General features: G+C 38.9%; 2 protein-coding genes across 2 annotated transcripts in view; both read left to right on the forward strand.

Moving 5' to 3' along the window:
- Positions 1–21,483, forward strand: part of LOC128380658 (putative uncharacterized protein MYH16) — a 43,380-nt gene extending 21,897 nt beyond the window's left edge. Inside the window, exons 5-25 of the mRNA XM_053340528.1 lie at positions 68–258; positions 395–479; positions 8,433–8,498; positions 9,230–9,314; positions 9,456–9,730; positions 11,274–11,564; positions 12,991–13,089; positions 13,642–13,812; positions 13,910–14,011; positions 14,240–14,298; positions 15,200–15,347; positions 15,434–15,538; positions 16,148–16,300; positions 16,502–16,669; positions 16,892–17,065; positions 18,191–18,280; positions 18,374–18,457; positions 19,489–19,607; positions 20,109–20,217; positions 20,853–21,016; positions 21,356–21,483. Coding sequence (XP_053196503.1) covers positions 68–258; positions 395–479; positions 8,433–8,498; positions 9,230–9,314; positions 9,456–9,730; positions 11,274–11,564; positions 12,991–13,089; positions 13,642–13,812; positions 13,910–14,011; positions 14,240–14,298; positions 15,200–15,347; positions 15,434–15,538; positions 16,148–16,300; positions 16,502–16,669; positions 16,892–17,065; positions 18,191–18,280; positions 18,374–18,457; positions 19,489–19,607; positions 20,109–20,217; positions 20,853–21,016; positions 21,356–21,476 — 2,859 coding nt within the window. The 3' untranslated portion in view covers positions 21,477–21,483. The remainder of the gene's footprint in view (positions 1–67; positions 259–394; positions 480–8,432; positions 8,499–9,229; positions 9,315–9,455; positions 9,731–11,273; positions 11,565–12,990; positions 13,090–13,641; positions 13,813–13,909; positions 14,012–14,239; positions 14,299–15,199; positions 15,348–15,433; positions 15,539–16,147; positions 16,301–16,501; positions 16,670–16,891; positions 17,066–18,190; positions 18,281–18,373; positions 18,458–19,488; positions 19,608–20,108; positions 20,218–20,852; positions 21,017–21,355) is intronic.
- Positions 1–21,688, forward strand: part of pum3 (pumilio RNA-binding family member 3) — a 260,316-nt gene that overhangs the window by 123,771 nt on the left and 114,857 nt on the right. The gene's annotated exons all lie outside the window — the stretch shown is intronic.

Consider the following 21,688-nt stretch of genomic DNA (forward strand, 5'->3'; position numbering starts at 1 on the left):
TGAAATAAATGTCCCATGAAGAAGAAAAGCCAATTAGTTAAACTCCATTATTTTCCTCTTTCACCAGTTTCAGTTGTGTGCTTTTCGGGAGCTTCAGGCTTCTATCACCGATCGTTTGGTGGAATCAGAGAGGCTGGTGTTCCAGGAGGAGGCACTGAGCACACTCCGTAACCTGCTAACCCAAGACCTGCAGAGGTACCAGGAAGAGACGCAGAGACTGATCTGTTTCACACAGAAAATAGTCAAACAATCCCACAGGTAACCAACACAACATTCCTACAGGTTTAACTTTGGTTTATTCCATTTACCTCACTCATAAAACCTGGCAGAGTTGTTTTATTCCCATCTAAAGCTATCATGTATTGAGAGATTTCACTTTTTATTTGTGTTTCAGGACAGACAAAGAGGAAACCTTCACTAACAGAGCGAGCGACCGCAGCATGCAGGGAAAGAACGAGACAGAACAAGAAAACAACATGGTACAGTTCAACTAAACATCTAAATCACCTCTCAGCATCCACAACTCCCTTCTGTTTTGTGTCTAACGTCACTCTTCAGAGTTTTCTTCCGCCATCTCCTCCTTGGCACTGTAAAAAGTATGAAAAACAGGGCCTAACAGTATTTATTGTTTGTTTGTAGAAGCGATTTTGGGCCTTACAGCGGTCTGTAACCCAAACCAACAACACATGGTTTGGTTTTTGTGTCGAAACCACACGAAGGGATAAACTCAAACACTGTTGACGCTGAAATACCGCCACTGTAACTAAAACGCTATGTTTACCTTTCATTTTTATAGAATTAGGGTTCGGCTAAAACTCGAAACACAAGAGCTCTTTTAATCCTTTTAAAAATTCGGTTCAGTTTAGAGTCCGACGGTAGCTTTTTTCGCAAGAGGAGACATACTCGAATTTCAGCAGCTCCCACAAGAATTCCCTTCTCTTGACAAAATGACAGTCCGAGTTTGACAAAACAATTTGAGGAAAAATGAATTCAACCCGCATTCAGTAATATTTATATGTGATTTTGTGGGAACTTCACAAACTACAAACCAAACTCTCAATGGCCTGCTAGCATGAGTCTTTGCTGATGAAACGGATAATTACCAATGAGCTATGTTCCAGTTGAAAAATCAAACATGTTTCATGACCAATCAGAGGCTGGGAGAGAAGTTTGAAATCTCAGTCTCATGCTGTGGTTTACACTGAGGTTTACACTAGATCAGTGAGTTCATTTACAGTAGGCTGCTGTACAATGACTCCCTCCTTCACTGAGACATTCATCTAATCCATCCTTCATCAGATTGGACAGAAACATGACTCACTTTGCTTTCGTTGGAAATTAATCAAACTAAATTAGTATCTGCAATCATTTTAAGTAGGAAAAAACAGGTTGATTCATGTCTTATTTTAAAACAGAAGTGTTCCAACATGACAAATACTGTAGATGCAACATCTAAACCAGTCATTCCCAACCTGTCTGGGTTATAACCTTTTAATACAAAGCAGTCTCTGCTCAACTTGTCTCATGGTAATTAACTTTATAATGCCTAAGAGGTAAAATCCATCCAACATTTGACAAGTTAGTAGGTGAACTTTAAAGGCAGGTTTGGGCAGAAATAACTGTAACAAGATTGTGAGATTTCAACATTGACTGAATGTGACAAAGCAAAATATTTCAGCTGAAGTGAAGTTCAGTATGCAGTAGATGAAAATAACCAATAATGTTAAAATGAAACTTGAAAAGAAACCTTTCAGTGCAGTTGTGTCGAGGTGGAATATTGTCCCGTGTGTGTGTGTGTTTGTTTGTGTGTGTGTGTGTGTGTGTGTGTGTGTGTGTGTGTGTGTGCATTTCTGTTTGTGTGTGTCTGGCATCAGTCCAGCTGTTGTCAGTCTTTCTCAGACAGTCGGAGTAGAGACAGAGGAAACATCTGCCTGCTCATCTGGCTATGCCTGTCATACACACACACACACACACACACACACACACACACACATACATTTAGCATCTTTCCCCTTAAAAAAAACAAAACAAACCCACCCATAATAGACTGACACAGTTGTGACAGGAAACGATGAGGGAAGAAACCTGGTTTGGAGTCTTATTATAACGGGAAACCTGTCAAAGTGTCATCACAGTTTAACTCCAGACGCTTAAACATAAAAACAGCAGACAGGTCGGCTGCCAACACACTACACAAAAATACAACAAGAAATACTACAACATAGATGAGCCTCACGGTTTTCAGTTTGTACAGATTTTTTTCTGAAAAATACACATTATTTAGTAGATTTAAAAGTGAAACTGCACCATATTGATCTTGGAGCTTCTTCACATTTGACACATTTTGACAGCTGCTGTGGTTGAATTCATGGGAGTCGCAAGTGTCGATTTGCACAGTGGATTAAAAAAAAATCAAAACATCTGTAGAAACGTGTCAAATCACATGAACTCTTCTTCTGTCCATCTGTATGTTTAAAACATCTTCTCCATAATCTGACTAAACACAACTCTTTTCAAAAATTTTAAGGAGTGGGATCATTTTTAAAGGTTAGTTGGAATTGTGCTGAGTATACAAAGATTATGTAAGTAAAGCAAAGTAAAGTAAACAATATTTATCTAGTCTTTGGCAGAATGCTTGCACACTCTAAAAGCTTTAATAACAATAAGATTAATGGTGTTAACACAGACGGAGCAAGAAATAACACTGCTTCAGTAATGAGATCAGGTACGATGGTGCCTGCTTATGGAAGGTTATTTTGTCATCATACCTAAAGGACAAAATAATTGTGTGTTGGTGCTTTTTAAAATATTAACCACATGCACATTTTTTGCGAGTTCATTTTAGGCAACTTGAACAACTTTTTTTTTTTTTTTTAAGTTCTCCTCATAGAGACGTGTGTTCATGGTTTAAGTAAACTAATGTTGACTGTCTATATTAATGGCGTCTGTTGCCCGATCCATCATACAACTTCCTCCTTTGCTCCCAGCTGAGAGGAGTCATAATTCTTACAGATGATCGAGGTCTTCGTCCCTTGAATGTAAACACATGTTGTATTTTTTTACATGACTGATGCTGTCATTCTTCTTGGGAGGACTCGGCTGCTATACCTTCACTGTTTCTGTATATATAAAGTATACTGTGTGTCAGTTGGTGTAATGCTCCACTGTTACAGTCAAATAAGAACTTCACACAACCTTCTGCTTTGCTTCTGAGCCTAAACATACCTTGTTTTACAAGTTATTCTCCTCAAGGGTACAGTATAGAAGCACTCCTCCCTTTATTTTACCATACTGTCAGCTTTTTGGGATTTGGCCTGTTTCTAGCACTTGTTATCTGGATTTAAATGGAAATAGGTCAGCTAAGTGAAAAAGTGGAATTTACAGCTGATAGAATTTAGCTTGTGGTGCTTTTCAACCCTGACTAACCCAAAATCATTTGTTCATAAAGCAAGAGGCAAATTACTTCCTTTTCCCATTTTGCTCAGGAGAGCTCAGTGGACGGGGAGCGTGATGGGATTCAAACCCTCGACATCTTCAGCCAGCGATCTCACACTTCCTCCCGCTAATCTAGACGAGCCACTCTACCCTAAAAGAGGCTCAGTGACCTTTTTATCAGATTATTTAGGGCTAATCTGACATAAAATGAGCCAGGATTTGTATAATCACAATCATTTTCATTAGACAGAAATCTAATTGATGTAGATTTAATTAAGAGGTTTTGTAGATTCAGTGATCCATCCTGGATTTATGATTTGATGTTGGATCATATATTTAGTGCACACAGCCACAGAGGAAATCTCTAAAATGTGGCACAATCTGGTGAACATGATGTCAGTCTGTCCTGTGACTTATCTCATATATGTGACATTTATTAATGCATTAATTAAGCTGAAACATCCGTAATGTTTTAAAGAGTCAAGTCAAGTCAAGTCCTGAGCCACAGAATACAGAATTGCAGAGTTAGAATTTAATGAACCAACAAATCAAACCAGAGCTTCACTGAAAAATGGTTTAAAGAATAAATACAATTCTTCACAAAGAAGCAAAAAAAAAACATCTTTCTTCTGAAAAAAAGAAAAGTTAAAATGTTTTGTGGCATTTTTAATTCTGTTTCACAAAAGTTGTTCCACTCCAATTCCAAACTCCAAATACTGCATCTGTCGGCTGGAGCTGTATCACACATAAAGCAAAGTTGTAGACAGCCAGGGACCCAGGAAGTTTATACCGACATAACTTGACATAATCTCTTTGTTATGACTTGAGGTTTGGACTCTGTCTCTAAATTACAGTGTCAGTCTTGTGAAATTTTGAGTGGAGAAGCTGATGGGGCTCAAGTAACTATCAATGTTCATTAAAACTGAGTCCAGAGACTGAAAAACAATCTGAGTATTAATCAAAAAAAACATACAACTCTTTAAAACCATAAACAACAAATGAATACTTAGTTTGATAGAATATAATCCTTTTTTATCCTTCAAACATTGGACACAGGTGTAGTTAGTCATCAGTCGAGAACATCTGGATTGTAAAACAAAGACAAAACCTCTGCAGCGCTTCATGCTCATGGGGAAATGTTTTTGGAAAAATATGTTTTGTAAAGAGCAGCCAGGGATGGGAGGACAGATGATTTTTAGTTTGATAATATTCTGATTTAGTTGGACTGTAGAGTTTTAAAAATGATTCATAAGTTTTAGTGTCAGATGCAGGACAAAGTTCTGAAGTGCATTTGCATTTCTCACTGGTTTCATATAGTTAATATATATATAAGTTAATATATTATCATAAAAAAATACAGTTACACTATAGCTTTTACATGTTTTTGTCTGAATGAGCTGAAGAGCCATTATGGACTCACCTGATCTGATTAATAAGAAAAAAATTCAAAATTTAAGAGACATATTCTCTATTTGTATCATCCACACCTGAATGGTTTCACAAGCATTACTTTAATATTTACCAGAGCATAAGTAATACATATGATGTTTGTTGTTTTTGCACATCCATGATCTGTTATCTCAGGGTGATAGTCTTAACATTTTTTCTTGTGATTTAATTGACCATAAAAACCTGACATATAATCACATAGTTTCATCAGGTTACAAGACATATGATCCATCTGTGTCTGCATATATTTTTAAATAGAGTATTTCACAGTGCTTCACACTGCAGACCAAATAAAAGCATTTTACACGTTGTCTCTGTGCTTTGAGAGTAACTGCTACATTAAGCTGTTTTTTTAATTATCCATATTTAATATATCACTAATAGATTTTTCATATTTGATAGGCTTACTCTAATGAAATAGGGATTGAATATTATCTGAGCTGGGGGTTTTTTTATTCCCACATGAAATAAAGAGACATCCAAGGATTTGTTGACAGATTTCAGCCTGAATTGTAACAAATATTCCTGTTGAAGGGATGATTGTCGGCTAGGCAAAGTGTAAAAGCGGGCAGGCCCTAAAGGCGAGGACAGAGCGCCGGTTGGTTGATGAATCTGTTATGTACAACATTGTGGAGGGGGGGGGGGGGGGCAACGACAACAACACAGGAACATATTGCCAAGCAGATTGCCTCGGGCCAAACGTACCTCGACGTTTTGCTCTCTGCGAGAGACGTACGTGTCTAACACAAGACTGCTGCCACTAATTGGTTATTTATTTTATTTTTCATAATGCTGTTGTTCACTCTCTCCCGCTCTTCTACGTTGACAGCTTTGCATTGGTGGGGCGTTTAGGTGCATCTGCTTGTTTTACATCTGTGTGTCACTCCAGCAACCTGGACAACGCAGTTAATATTTCAGCGTTTTGATGCGACGGTGATACATGTGTCTCACACTGATAACTATGTGAGTGTGTGTTTAGATTGTGATGAGAGGTGTCTGCACTGGAGAGAAGAAAAGTGAAATGGGAAGTGAGGAGAAGTTGTGAGTGTGAAGTAGCAGCGAGGGTAAAAGTCATGTTTGTGAGAAATGCAGTTTGAATTGAAGACAGTGAGAATAGACACACACACACACACACACGCACACACACACACACACACAGTATCCTATGAAAAAAGTTTCCAAGAGAAGCTAGAAAACAGTTACAAGTGAACCAGAGAAAACTAGAAAAATTAAAAAAAAATAAAAATAAAATACTGTAGCAACCCAAAGACAAAAAAACTAACCTGACAAAGCTAGAAAAAAAAGCCTAAAATAAAAACTAAACGAAGAGCCTACATAACAACCACAAAAACCAACCAAAAAACAAACAACCTAGCAAAGATACAAGAGAGGAGCTAAAAAAAACAACCAGAAGACATCGGAAACAACCACAAAAGCATGACAACAACCTGTAGAAAAAAAACTAGAAAACAATCTGAAGAAGCTACGCTATGCTAAAGTGCCTTAAGTACAACTACAAAAAGAAAATGCTAAAAGACAGGCTGAGGAAAATAGACACCTACCCAAAGAAGCAAGAAGGTTTAACAACCCAGAGAAACAGAGAGAAGGGGAGAAAAGCAGGGAAAAAACAGAAGAGTTTGGCAGCAACCACAAAAGAAAGAAAAGAAGCTAAAAAAATATTACCAGAGGAAGCTAGAAAATACACAGAAGGAGCAAAAAAAGCAACCATGCTTAGCAGCTTTCTTCTGTCATTAGAAAGTACTCCTAAAAATGTTGTTTCTGATGAGCATTTCAAAGCTGAAAATAATCCCTTTTCAAACGTGTATTTTTGGTGAGACTGTGAAATGTTTATTTAGCTAAAATCAAGACAAAGAAGATCATCATCCTCAAAGCTTTTCAGGTGGCCACAAACGACAAAATAATGAAATGTTTGAAGGTTTGTTGATCAAATTTATTGTTTCCGACTGGAAAAAGTCATTATATTTCCTATTGTTTGGTGTGCAGATGGCCGTGAGCTGAATCTCTGTGTGATCTCTGAGTAAACCAGCCTGTCTATCAAAGAAATCTATGTAATCTCCCATAAAACCAAATATTTCCACTTTCTATACCTAATTAGATTTTCTCACTATAATATCTAGAAGATGAAGTCAGAATGGTGCACAGTTAAAGGGGCGACACCAGTTGTGCGTATCAGGCCGTAAAAGCAGTTGTATAATGTCTTGTGTCGCTGGAAGAGGCTTTTAGAAAGTGACCCTGATGATGTCATAGTGATGTCATCAAGGTTGTCTCAGCTCAGGCTTGGAGACTGCAGAATGTAACAGAGAGGTTTTGTTATAAGCTGGAAGAAAAATATACTATTGAATTGCACTATGGGAAATGTAGTATGTAGGGTTTGGAGCCTCAATTTTAAGTCACCCAACTTGATGAAAAGATATAAAAATGTAAGGATTAATTCCTAAAGACTTCTCTCATTTAGTATTGCTAAAATACTTGTCTTACATAAAAAACATTGGTTTTGAAATGATAATCTTTCATACTCAGATTATGATTGCTGTTTGATAATAAATCAGAGCAGCTTTTCATCAGGTAAAAATAGAAAAGGCATTCAAACAGTCCCGCTGCTGACCGCCTCTCCTGAACTTTTATCCCTGAGAAAAACCCTGGAGCGCTTCTTCACCAAACATCAGCGAGGCATTCACTGTATTTCCCGGGATGCTTTGCTGTCTTCTATCTGGGTCAGATGGTGTACAGCTCTCCACCATATGTCTGTACTGTAGTGAGGCCACGGGGAACGGAGGACCAATGTGTGTGTGTGTGTGTGTGTGTGTGTGTTGAGGACTGTGGGGAATGTGGACGTGGTTTTCCTGAATGAAGCTCTTTCTGTGTGACTGTTTTTGGTTAATGTTTGTTTCCTCGTCTCCCAACTTGAATTCATTGTAAGTTCAGGTCCAAGTCGATGCCTAATTCTTATCTTGGTTTCTAAAAGAACTAGCCTCAAAATCCTGTGTAAATTGTATATTCATCAGAAAATAAGAAACAATATCTAAACTATATTTGAATGTAAGCTGATGAAATGATTAAATGTGATCTAAAAATAATTGTTGCTGTCTTACATAGTGAAACATTTCTGTCTCAATGGGTAAAATCTAATATTTTTACCCTAATTCTCATATTCTAAAATCTCTAACTATAACAGTTCATATTTTAAAAGTATTACGTTCAACATAAAAATTGATTAGAAATTATAATTATTTCAGAAAAGTCTCCTGTGACTTTATCTGCTTATCAAGTGATCTTCACGACAAACTCAAATGTACTGACAGAAATGCCACAAGACGACACATTTCGTCACCGACCACTGTGTCCCCGTCTCCTCCTTCCTTGGGAGACCAGTAAGAGCGCGCTCAGCTTACAGGGCAAAAAATAATAACATTAAAAAATCATCAGCTCACAGCTAATCCCACCACAGCCTGTAAACATTTTAATACCGCCGTGATTAGCAGTGATCCTAAACCCCAGACGCTCCCCCTCCTCCTCCCCCCCATCAGTTCTCCCAGGGCCCGGCTCCCCTCTCACCCCGGCCTCGGCTCGCCGTACCCGGGGGAGGCGGCCAGGCGAGTCCCTGGATTAAGGACACTCGGTGCTTTGGACTCTTGAGCCCTGAAAGTTAAACCCCCTGGACGTACGCCACTTCATTTCTCTAAGTGGCATCGGCCTTCTTGTTGTGATTGTTAATTAAAGTTGGATTTATTCGAGTGGCCTTTTGGCAAAAAAATAAATGAAAAATGTTAACATTTTTTTGTTTCTCTTTCGCTTTTCTCTTTTTTTTTTTGGTTTGTGAGTTCCGGTGGACTTTTGGATTTTTGGAGTCGGTCTCTCTACATTTTGATCTAATTATTTCTGTGTGAGAAAGTGGGGTGTTGTGTTGGGGAGGGAAGTGGGGGGTGGGGTTGATTTTTCAGATGAGCGAGCAGATGTTGCAGTTTCTCAAGAGGGATTTATGTCAGGATATAACGCATACGCACACACAAACACACTGGGCTTCACGTCATTATGTATGCATTTCAACAGTCAACATCCATAGAGACAGGGAGAAGAACACAAAGGTCCCAGAGCTAGAGACTTGGTTTTAAAGCGCTGCTTTCAGGGTCAGAAAATCATTTCAAGTTGAACTTTAAATAAAAAGAATGATGTGTTTGGATCTAACAGCTAATTTGAGGTTAATGTATTGTTTTTGTGAACTAACTGTCATCAAATTATTCAGCATTGTCATAAAAGCAGCCTTGCTAATTGATTTGCAACATGCTTAACAGTTTTTTTTTTGGGAATCCGCCTCTTTCACCAGGCATCTGAGTCCTCTTCCTACCATTCGCCACTTAATTCTCACCAAACCACCAACAAAGAGGAAGCAGAGCAGGGCAGTAGAGCCGGTGAGAAGAAACCACCCTCAGGCCTCTCCCGAAGTTCATATCTGCACCGAGCCAACAGTATCAAAAACTTGATTACCAGATTTTCGGGTCCGGATCACAACTCTTCTTTTGGCTTGTTACAAAGCACTTCTTCCGGAACAGGACAAGTCCCAAAGTTTTCTTCCAATTTGGTTCGTCAGTCTTCAATGTCCAAATCGAGTCCATCCATACCGGCACTCAGCAGACAAGACGAGAGTCTGGTTCCTAGCATTACAGTGACTCCTGCGTTCAGGGAAACCAACAAGACTAGTCAGATAACAGCGAGAATCGACTGTCCAGCAGGAGGCAGCACCGAGAAGACTGATTCAGAAGCAGGAAGCAAAACACAAACCACAGACTCCTGTAGAGACTCTGTGGCCGACTCTGGCATGGGATCGGTAAGCAAAACAAAAACCGACCCACCGACCGACCGTTCCTTGCATGAGACCAAAAGCTCTCTGCAGATGACACAACTGCATGGCACTGCAGGTTTTTAAATGCATCTCTTTGCATGATTCAAGCGCCGTACCCAATCGATGCAATGACTCGAAAGCATAAAACCACGACGAGATTCTAAAGCATGTTCTCAATAATCGTACTAATCAAAACGCCTTCAGACTCCCAGATCTAATTCTCACTCCTTCTCTTTGATTCTTTTCCTGAAAAGGATCTTCACACGTTGCCAAATTTGTCTTTGGTCCAAAATAATAATAACAATCTTCATGCTATGATTGTGTTGATTCATATTGCTTGAAATGTGATTGTGACAGATAAAATTGTTTGCATTATTTCATTTTGTTTGCTTGAGTTTCTATTTGGAATCCAGCAGCTTATTGTGGCCTTGTTGTATGTTATCTGAAGTAAGCAAAATAACTTCAATTTCCATGCGTTTCAAATGAAAACATCACATGCAAAGTAAAATGTAATTTTATGGAGGTACAGTTGATTCTTAAACGTACCACAAAAGAAAGGTTGTTGTTTTGAAACTGACAAGTAAGTCTCAAATTGTGGCTCTGACGTCCAGAGTCAAATCCAACAAGTTCCAAGCCAAACCTTTTTTGTCTTTTTGTCTGCCTGCACTACCAAACACACCTTTTCCTCCTGCTCGTGCAATGTGATTGCCTGTTGTCTGATTGATTCAACTGTTGTCAGGAAAATAAAGAGGTAGACAGTGATAGTGATTATTACAAGTCAGAAGGCTACAGTCCAAGTTAAATCATGAATCATCTGTGTTAAAGTTGTGACAAGTCTTTTCATATTTTACCATATGATTCATGATTCTGGTCTGAGTCATCATAAGTCACATGATTGGAGACCAAAACTCTTATTCCCAAATGTGTTTTGATACTTTCCCTTCATAAGAGGTAGCAAAGAGTAGTAGAATTGTTCAGCAACTCTGCAGCTCTACGGAGTGTTTCAACGTCTTTTAGCTCATAGTTTTGGTTATATAGCACATTTACTGTTTGGTTCAGTCTCTGCACTGTCATCAACTGAAAGGAGAGTGAATATTAAACAAACAAGAGTCCAGTGAGATGATCACTTTTCTCTATGTCTGCTGGATATTGAAATAACACAATACCCAAAATAACTGTACAAGCTGATAGTATTTCAGTGATTTGTGTCTGTCAGCTTGTGGTGGAGCCATTCTTCCTGAGTGGCCATAAAAAGTGCTTTCTCAAGGTGCCCTTATTTAGCACCTTGATAAAGGCACTATAGCTTAAAATGTGTATGCTAGTAGAGTTGTGCAACCTGATTTTCATAAATGTTCTGTATTTCTTTTCCTGACAATTCAATTGTTGTCAACTTCTTGCACCTCAAATAACTTTTCTCTTACTTTCCCCTATAATACATTCGTACCACATTCATGTTTTTGCTGTAAATAACTGAGAATGTCCAGGCTAATTCATCCCTTTTTCCCAACCTTCGTCCCCTCTCCTCCAGGAGTCTGAACTCGATTCAAATAAGCAGCTGGACAGCCCGTCAGAAGATGAGCCCATCACACCCCGATCCACAACAACCAAGCAGAACCCAAAATATCAGCTGTTCCTCAACAACGAGCTGAAGACCAACGGGTTGAGTAGCAGGGACACAGATGGTACAGGAGTCGGAGGGTCAGTGGGCGAGAATGGCCCCAGGCTGGCCCGATGGGAGACCTCCCGGCCAGGGGTCAACCACTACCGAGGGTCTCTAGAGTCCCTGGCCTCGCGGGACTGGGACACTATGTCTGATCGGGTGGGTGAGGTAGATCATGGACTTTGTGTGAGAATGTGTGTGTGTGTGTGATTCAGATCAGCCAGATTAGAGATAGTTTTTAATGATAATCACATGCTGTTTTACTGCTGGGCAACAACGACTCCAGAAACACTGTACCAGTTATTAAACAGTGCCATCTCCTGGAAAAAAACATTCTGTTATGAATCTGCAATGCACAAATCTCCATCTATCCAAAAAGTCTTATCATCTTCTGCCAGTGTAATTAAATTTAAGTGCCACCTTCCTTCATTCCATTCTGTTGTTCCAAATTGCTGATACTCCCTTCAAGAATTACACTTTTGGGACTTAATAGTAAAAGTGGAGATATTTTCCAGTATCATCCCTCACATCCTGATTATCTGACTGTTATCACAAGGTTTAGCTCCATTTTCTCATCCTTTTCTGGCCTTTTACCTTATTTTTTCCACAATAACAGTTAGTGATGCAATGACAATCTAAGAACCCCTTTATCCCTCATCTATTTGTGCTAAATTCACTAAATATGGCACCTTGCAACATGACTTTTTTTAACAATAAATGACAAAAATAGAAATGTATCCTTTATTCCTTATTTACTACTGCAAGTAACTCAACTGACACACAACTCATAAATAATTTAACACAACATATTAATCTTTACTGTTAAAGTGATCAATGTCTAATTTAAAAACAAAAATGTGTCTTTTCCAGTTACTGAACAGCACCATCTCCTGGAGAGAACACACATTTAAGGTTTCTTACTGGCCGTCCTGCTGACCTATTCCCATTTTTTTGGACCTTTTACTGTTTTTAGATCCTAATCAGTCAAGTTAAATTATGATTGAGAAACTCAGAATGATGTACTGACAAATGTCTTTTGTCTTATCTGTAATCTACTATTCTAAAGGCACCTTTCATGCATGCTTGCAATATGGCATGATTCACAAATGCAATTTACTATCAACCATAAGTGTTGTAACTATGTAATTATCTGTCATTTAAAGCTAATAATGTCATTGTCCTGTTAAAGAAATAAATGTCTTTTAGTAGAATTACATATCTACCATTAGTATAATACAATTTTTCCAGCTTTTGTAATAATCATGTTAAAGAAAGAGCATCTGTAACAAGGTTGTGATGTATTCAGAGATTTTGGATTAAATGATTGAATCTGAATTATATCTGAATATCAATTTAGAAAAGTTAAAAAGTAAAAAAAATATTTCAGTGTTAAAATATATTACATTAACAGGGTTCTGGTCAGCATTGTTGGGCAGCAAATAAATTCAGCACACCAACCATCTTGGCTACACTTGCACTTTTGATTTTTCCCTCAGTGTGCACCTCTCTTCCTGTTTTCCTTCTCTCTGTCTCCTTTCTTTATTGGTTGGAGGTATGACATCTGTGTTGTGTTGTTTGTTTACAGATGGGTGTTGTTGACAGTCCTCCCAGAGTGTTCAACAGTCCCTACTCCTCAGCCCTCTCCGTGGATTACAACACCACGTACCGAATGCCTGACTTCAAGGTGTGATGTTTCGGGAAAAGAAAAATATTTCTTTTCCTTTGTTGCTAAGGTTTTTCTATGTGTTGTTAGCATCGTCCATTGTCATATCTCCATTCAGCATTGGCTTGATGTGCGGGTGTATTTGAGAAGTTGACTTTTTAAGTCAAGGATGAGAAAAAGTTGTCAAGTAGTTTGTTCCATGGTTTGTTGACTTAGAATCATGGGTGGCCTGAATTTCGATGCTAACCAATCAGAATAGAGTGGGCTGGGAGGCGGTCCTTAAAAAGACAGGACTTAAAACAACCCGTTTCAGACAGAGGCTGAACTGAGGGGCTGCAAAAAGAGTCTTTTTTTTAACTGTAAATCATGTAAAGATATTCCACTAGAGCCCTAGAATATAAATTTACAACTGGAAATATGTATATTATGTCTCCTTTAATGTAACATAAACATGATGAACCGATACTAAAAATGTAAGATTTCTGAACAGGACTGATGTTTTAATTAGAATGTAGATTATTACATGTCATGATTATTGAGCCTTCCCTGTGCCCCCCACCTCCTCCTCTCCAGCCACAGGGCGGTCTGTCTCCTGCCACCTCAGAGATGAACCTGTACACCTTCAACAGTCGCAGCACCAGTCCTGTGCCCACACCCACCCTAATCTCCTCCCGCCCCAGATTCTCCACCTACGACACTCTAAGGAGGAGGGCTGAGATCAGCCCTGTCAACACTGTCAACACTGTACGTTTACTGACACCAACACAGTTAATACACACACTCTTCTAACCTCTTCCACACTTTATAATGTTATTTTTCATGTTTGTATATTTAAATATAGGTGATACCTACCACCACCCACTACAGCATGCGCTCTTCCACTCTGCCCAATAAAAAAGACTACATAGAGGAGTTGACCAAACAGCTGCATGCCTGCCAGAAGGTAAGGCTCATCATGTCATATGGATGCCTGAACATAGTGAAGGTTTGAGAGAAGTGATGCTGGGATTGGTGCTAATACATAAAGATTTAAAGACTTAATAGTATCAAGACTATTTCAGCAGACTGAGCACAAGTCTTGAGTCAGTATACTGGCTCCAGACTTTGAACCTAGTGTTACCCTTGAAGAGAATAACAATATATTTGATGGTGTACTGCATGTCCTCTCCAGCGTAACCAGTTCCTGGAAGCAGAGAGTGTGGAGATGGAGAAGGAGAGGAACCAGATCAGGTCAGACATGATTCTCTTTCACTGTTTTCATGGTTTGCTCTTTCTTTCTTTCTTTCTTTCTTTCTTTCTTTCTTTCTTTCTTTCTTTCTTTCTTTCTTTCTTTCTTTCTTTCTTCTCTTTCTTTCTCTTTTCTTTTTCTTTTTTCATTCATTAATTTTTCTTTCTTTCTTTCTCTTTCATATTCTTTCTTTCTTCTTTCCTTTTTACTTTTTCATCATTTGAGTCTGTCTTTCTTTCCTTCTCTCTTTCTTTCTTTTTCTGTCTTTCTTTTTCATTTTTTTCATTTTTTTCTTTCTTTTTCTTTTTTCATTCATGATTTCATTCGCTTTCTTTCTTTCTCTCTTTCATTTGTCTTTCTATATTTCTCTTTTTCTTATTTCTTTTTTCATTCATTCATTTTTTCACTTTCTTTCTTTCTCTTTCATTTTCTTTCTTTTTTATCCATTATTTTTTCTTTTTTCTTTTTCTTGCTTTTTTCTTTTTTCCTGTTTCTGTCTGTCTGTCTGTCTGTCTGTCTATCTTTCTTTCTTTCTTTCTTTTTTCCTTCATTCTTTCTTTCTATCCCTATTGGCTGTTCAATCCAATTTTCCTCTTTTTTATCTATATTATATTAGTATATATTATGTTCAAACTGAGTAAAGTGGAGTTTCCCGTTAAGTCTCATTACAGAGTAACTGTTGTTTGAGCATGTAACCACTCCCACTAGTGATGTCACAGTATACTGATCATACCCGCTTTGCAGTCCAGTGCAACTTTTCTGGAGTGCACCAAAAATGGGATTTTCAGATGGAGTTATGTTATTCTTGAACTCCTCTTGTTCTTTGTCTTCACTCCTCTCTGCCGTCTCTGTTTAATCTTTAAATTTGACACGTAACAGTCCGATAAATGTCTCTCTGTGAAGGTATGAGATGCGCGGCCTGCTGGTGAACAACGAGGACCTGCTGAGGACCAACGCTCAGCTGAACATCGAGATGAAGAAGATGACAGAGCAGATGGTAGAGATGGAGAGAGAGAACCAAGCCATGGGAGAGAAACTCAGAGAGATGGAGGTATGACGAGATAGATGGATGGACAGATGGATGATACCGTAGTTGTGAGTGTGTTCTGATGATGACTCTTGTCTTGTTGCGTGCAGATTGAGGTGAAGGAGGCCCGGGACGTGATGGTGGAGGCTAACACTCAGGAGTACGCTTTCAACTTCCTCCAGCAGTCCCTCAAAAACAAGATCCAGGATGCTGAGGTACACAGTTACACAAATACAACAATGATGAACAACTAGAAAGAATAAAAGCTGCAGACCTGTGTGTAAAAAGACTTTGTAAAGACTGTGAAAGTGATGAAATACACACCTTTTTAAATCTGTGTGATAACGTGGGACAATTGTAAAAACCCTGGACTAAGTGTCAGAATTCACAGCTGCAGGTGGATAACAAACATGTGTGTGCTGACTTATGCTTCAGATCACAGTGGAACCTCAAACACATGCAGAAACAAAATCACTCTTATCATCTGTGTGTTCATATTAATCAAATTATTACAAAAATACCTCACTTCCTGTTCTGAGGTACAATTTTATACCAGCAGACAGACATGAATCAGGTTTCTCATGTCAGTTTTCATTTTTCACAATAAAAGAGTTCCAGATTCCAGACAAGCTTAAAGTTTTTAGGGCCAAATACAACAGTTGATTTTAAAAAGATGAAGACATGATGTCAAATCACCATATACTTTTTGGGAGTATCAGCTATTTGTGGGAATCTCTAACAGTCAGACACCCAGTCACACACACATGCTGTATGAGGAAGCAGAGCATTGAACTGTTTGTGTGTGTGTGTGTGTGTGTGCTCAGGACAACCTGGAGAAGCAGACGCAGCACGCTAAGACTCTGGCTGAGAAGTTGTGGCTTGCAGAGAGACAGCTGGAGGAGCTGGAGGTCGACAAAGACACCAGAAGCAAGAGGACATCCGATCTCAACAGCACCATCATCAGACTGGAGACCGAGGTACAGACACAGCTTCAACTGACCAAATAAAAAACAGAAAATGTAAAAGTATAGGTCCAGTAATCAGTGAACAAAGACACCTTTTCCCCAGCAGTACATCAGACACCATCATGCTCCTATAAAGTGACACATATTTAGAGCTGTGCTGGTAATCACAGGTGAGGTGTGTATAATTACTGATGTGTTTCTGTGTGTTTCCAGCTGAGCGAGGCCCTGCAGGTGTCCACACAGTCTGCAGCACAGATGAGCCTGCAGCAGAAGCTACGTGAGGATGCCCAGCTGAGGGTGGAGGAGCTGGAGGAGTCTCTGCTGGAGAAGGACCAGGAGCTGCTTAGACTACAGGATCTCGTGGGCAGACTGCAGGGAGAGGTATTTCCACTTGATTATTTCCACTTGAGTTCCTGACACTCAGAATTCCAATCAGCTTTAAGCATGTCACGCTAAAGTAGCCTGTTAACATGCATGTCACATGTTCTAGCATCTTGGGTAATTGGTGTCACTTTGATGTAACGTCATTGGATAATAGTTGAGAAGATCTTTAGTATGAACGCAACTTCAGGATCTGTGTGTTTTCCCATCTTTTCGTTGCAGGTGTCTGGTAAGCTGATTGATAAGGAGCGGACACTGGAGGAGGAGATCCAGCTGAGAGAGAGGATACAGCTGCAGTGTAAACAGGCGGAGAGGACAGTGGACGACCTCCACATGGAGCTGCACAGCGCCAACCAGGCCAAAGAAGACCTGTCCAAACAACTCAAACAGGCTCAGGTATTGATCAGTAACCTCAAACATGGCTGCGTTCTGGTTTCAGTTATTAGTTAATGAATTCATTAACATTCATAGACTGTTTAAAAGTGTTATATCACATAAAGTGCATTTCTAGAAAATTTGAAAATAAAATAAATGCTGCTCTGAATGCTTTTCGATCATATTTCTGAGGGACTTTTTTGTGATTTCTTTTAAGTAGAACTAATTATAAAGCTTCTATGCTTTTTTCTTATTGTCATCAAATTGCATGAAAAAACAAGAAACAACACCAAAGATGTGCTGGTCAGTCTTTCCTTCCCTGTGAAAGGTTCTCAGCCCCAGACACAATGAAGATGTAAATCATCCAAACATAAACAGTGCACAACATATAGAGTTTCAGTTTTAACAAAAAGGCTTGCTAATGTCCTTAAACTGCTGGGCACTGGAGCTTTAAGCTAATGTTACTCAACAGGAGAAAGTATTTATTGGGGACTATTTCCCACAGCGGATTAATAGACATTTGGAGCTCTAGTGACTATTTGGTGGCATGGTGTGTGTTCGTGGTTATGTCAACCCAGTGCAACAGTGTGGCTGACTGAACACATAATACTTCATTTTGTATATAAATTTCAACTATAAGCAGCATCAACATAAAAATGATGAACCTGCGCATACTGCTAACCAGGTTATCTGACAAAAAAAGGATATCTGTAATTAAAGAATAATTTGATTCACTTTTTTTGGGATGAATTTTAAAAAATAGCAACTAGTTTTTCAACTTTCTATTTCCAGCCTCAGAGCAGAGAGGATCCGCATTGTTTCACATACATGACCTAATGATTCAAACAGGGAGATGTCCACTTGAATTAATCAGTCATGCAAACCATCAGAGTTTGGGGTTAATGGGGTATTAATTATGCAAATCCTGTTTAGCAATCAGCGTGCTAATTCCATAATCCCAAATATTCATCATGTAGCTATTTCTAAAGATACTTAATCTGTCCCATTTCTAAATAAGCTGAGCACGTTCTGCTGATGAGACGACAAACAGTTGTCACCGTGAGAGAGTGACCTCAGATCAGAAGCTATGTGAAATAAAAGTAGTTTGAATGGTGACTTATTATTTTATAACTGTGTGTCTCTCAGGAGAAGTTGATTGACCTGGAGACTGATCTGGAAGAGCTGCAGGACAGTGAGCAGAGGTGGGCGGCCAAGCACAAGAGAGCTATCGAACAGGTAAACACACCAGAAACATGCCATGAGCTCACTGAAGATATTCATAATTGAGTTTGACTGACGTGATTTGACACATTTTCATGTTTATGTCAGACGGAGCAACTGCAGCTGAAACTGATTCAGCAGAAAGATCTGAACGAGCAGCTGGAATGTGACAAGGGTTCACTGGAGAGACAGGTACAGTGTGTGTGTGTGTGTGTGTGTGTTTGGGGGGGGGGGGGGTTTCATCTACATAATCACAATTAGACCTTTTCATTTCAATGACATCCCTTTTTCTCAACACCTCTCTCCATCTCTCTTATCAAATTCCTCACACTTATACTGAATATTTAAAAGTTAAAAAATAAGATAGGGGTATCTCAACTGAACCAACTTTTTCAAACATAAGGGTCCCTCACATAGTTGTAAATCCTCTCGTGCAAGCATCTCAATAATTATCAATCAACCAAACTTCATTATATAGCACCCTTCATACAGGCTAGTGTAGTTCAAAATACTTTACAATTAGTTGATTGATAAGCTGATAATAAGACAGAACAGTGACAACATAAAGAAAAGGATTTTAAAAAAGAACAAAATTTAAAGACAAAAATTGAGATCAATGCACGCAAGACAAAATAAGAATAATAAAAATGCTCAGGAGATTGAAATAAAATAAGTAAATCAATATAATAATGAAATAAGTAGAATAAGAGAGGAAAGAGAAAGGGTTTATTAAAACGTAGAGTAAGAACAAGGTTTAAATAGATTAAAAAGAAAAGGTAAAATAAAAAAATTCGTTTAATAAAAGCTGGACTCAAACTAGGTTAAAGAGATTAGGATACAAAAGAAACAGACAAATGAAATAAGATAAGAGGAGAAAACTATAGAGTGAAAAGGATAAAATAATGTAAAAGAGTAGAAAAAATAAATACAATGAAATTGAACAATACACCTCACAGTACACAATGATAACACCTGTAGTTCATACGTCACTGTGTCACTGGAAACCTAGCTAAGTTAAGGGTAAACAAAAACATTAAACAGGAAAGGCTGGGTAAACATCGTAAACCATTTCCCTGTGTCAATACAAATAGCTTGTCTCTAATAAAAATATCTGTGTGTGTGTGTGTGTGTGTGTGTGTGTGTGTGTGTGTGTGTGTGTGTGTGTGTGTGTGTGTGTGTGTGTGTGTGTGTGTGTGTGTGTGTGTGTGTGTGTGTGTGTGCAGCTCCGTGAGCAGCGTATGGAGGTGGAGGAGCTTCAGAGCTCCAGAGTTCAAGAGGATGCAATCTCCAAGGCAGAGGGCAAAGTCAAAGAGCTGGAGAACACTCTGAGGACTGAGGAGAGGTCAGTCACATTTTTTTTTTTTTTTTTTTTTTTTTTTAAACAAACCTCTGTTCTACCTGCCAGTCAAGCATAAGTTACATTTTAATTGTCCATTTTCATAGGCTGATCAGTAGATGATAGATTCAATAAGCAGACTATTGACACATGCTTGAGTTGTGTAGTTCATCTACATCTACCAACCTATCCATCAACCAATCACACACCACATAAAATGTAACTTTGACCATAATTAACCAACTTGATGTTAAGCATGATGGATTACAGAACTCAATAATGTTCCAAAAGCCTGCTGACTGATTAGAATTAATGAAGAAAAGCTGCTTGGAAAGGTAGAAGAACTCCAGCAGCACAATTGGCAGAATAGTTCAGATTTGACTACATTCCTGTAAAGTGAGCTGTTGGTTAATGTGTGTGTGTGTGTGTGTGTGTGTGTGTGTGTGTGTGTGTGTGTGTGTGTGTGTGTGTGTGTGTGTGTGTGTGTGTGTGTGTGTGTGTGTGCAGGAACAAAGCAGTTCTGACAAACACCATCAGTAAACTGGAGAGGAAGATCAAGGAGATGAGCGACCAGATGGAGGAGGAGCACAGGATAGCTACTGAACAGAAAGACTTGGTAATACAAACACACACATACACACTCTCACCACATGAGGGCAGTACAGCATCACAAAACAGTCTAATTGTGTGTTTTCAGTCAGAAGAGCCTCACTGATATCAAAGATGTCTTTTTCCAGAGCGTGCTGGATTTGAAATGAGACTCTGAGGAGTTAATGTATCAATAATTTAATAATTGTAGATATTTTTAGACTTTCAATATCTGTTATTCACATTTCCCCCTTAATTCCTCCTGTGAGGACATTCACTTGTTTGTCGGTGTTGACAGTTTAGTTTGTTCTCAGATGTTCTACTGAAAACTTCCCCTTTTTAATAAATTACTTTCCTATAAGAAAATGGTATAAGGCTTTCTTTTTTCTTGCATTCTATTTGCCAAACTCTTCTGGACGCAGATAACTTAATGCAATTTCTAGAGACACATATTTGTGTGATGCAGTGAAATGTTGCACACAGAGATATTCATTTACTCTATGTATAATGACATAATGACTCATACACACAACAGGGAATATAGAGTGTTAATTAGTCAGCTTCAGCACCTCAAATTAAATGAGGAGAGCTGTTTTTATGCCTCTGTTGTTACGCTCAATGTGTCTGTCCAAACTAACCGGAGCTCTGTGATTGGTCCTCCAGATAACCCAGAGGATGCGCTCCCTGAAGCGCCAGCTGAACGAGGCGGAGGAGGAGGTGAGCAGGAAGGAGACGCAGTACCGCCACACCCAGAGAGAGCTGGCCGAGGAGAGAGAGAACAGCGGGCGACTGCAGAGGCAGCTGCTCGACCAACACCTGCAGACAAAGTACATATTTGGGTTTATTTGTGTATTATTTTTTAACAGTGGCAATGCACAGTAATTAACATCAGTGTAAAGGTGCCAGTGTAGCTAAGTTAATTTTCAACTGTCCACTGGCTAAATGTCTGGTTCCACACATGTACAGGTGTTGAACAGGTGGTGTACAGCTCCATCTTTATAGTTCAATACACAACCTACCAGACAGGCAGAACCATGTCAATTCTCACATGGTCTTTAATATACTGAGTACTATTTGTACTCAGCAGAATAAGGTCATAGATGCATATTATTTATACTCATCTCCCTCTCTCTTATTCAACATCTGTCTGTGTCTCTCTTCACCAGGCGTAAGGAGACTCTGTCCATCCGTCAGACTCTGGATAACCTGAGGTTAGACCTTAGCGTCGACGACGAAGATGAAGATCAGCCGCTGAAGGAGCAAACAAGCCCCTCGTCCACAGCTTAAACCGTCACACTCCACCGTCCCTCATTATAAAACAGGCTACATCTTTACACTGACAGTGCAGATAGGATGTGCTCACATGTAACTTTTTTTTTTTTTTTAAACATATCACCACTATTTTATATCCAGTTAAAACACAAGAAAGGTCTGCAAGTTGTACAGGAGAGAAATTATTCTTTCAGTAAAAGTTTACTTGCAGACTGGTGTTATATGTG

This window comes from Scomber japonicus, chromosome 19 (genome assembly GCF_027409825.1).
Source record: "Scomber japonicus isolate fScoJap1 chromosome 19, fScoJap1.pri, whole genome shotgun sequence".
Classification (NCBI taxonomy): Eukaryota; Metazoa; Chordata; class Actinopteri; order Scombriformes; family Scombridae; genus Scomber; species Scomber japonicus.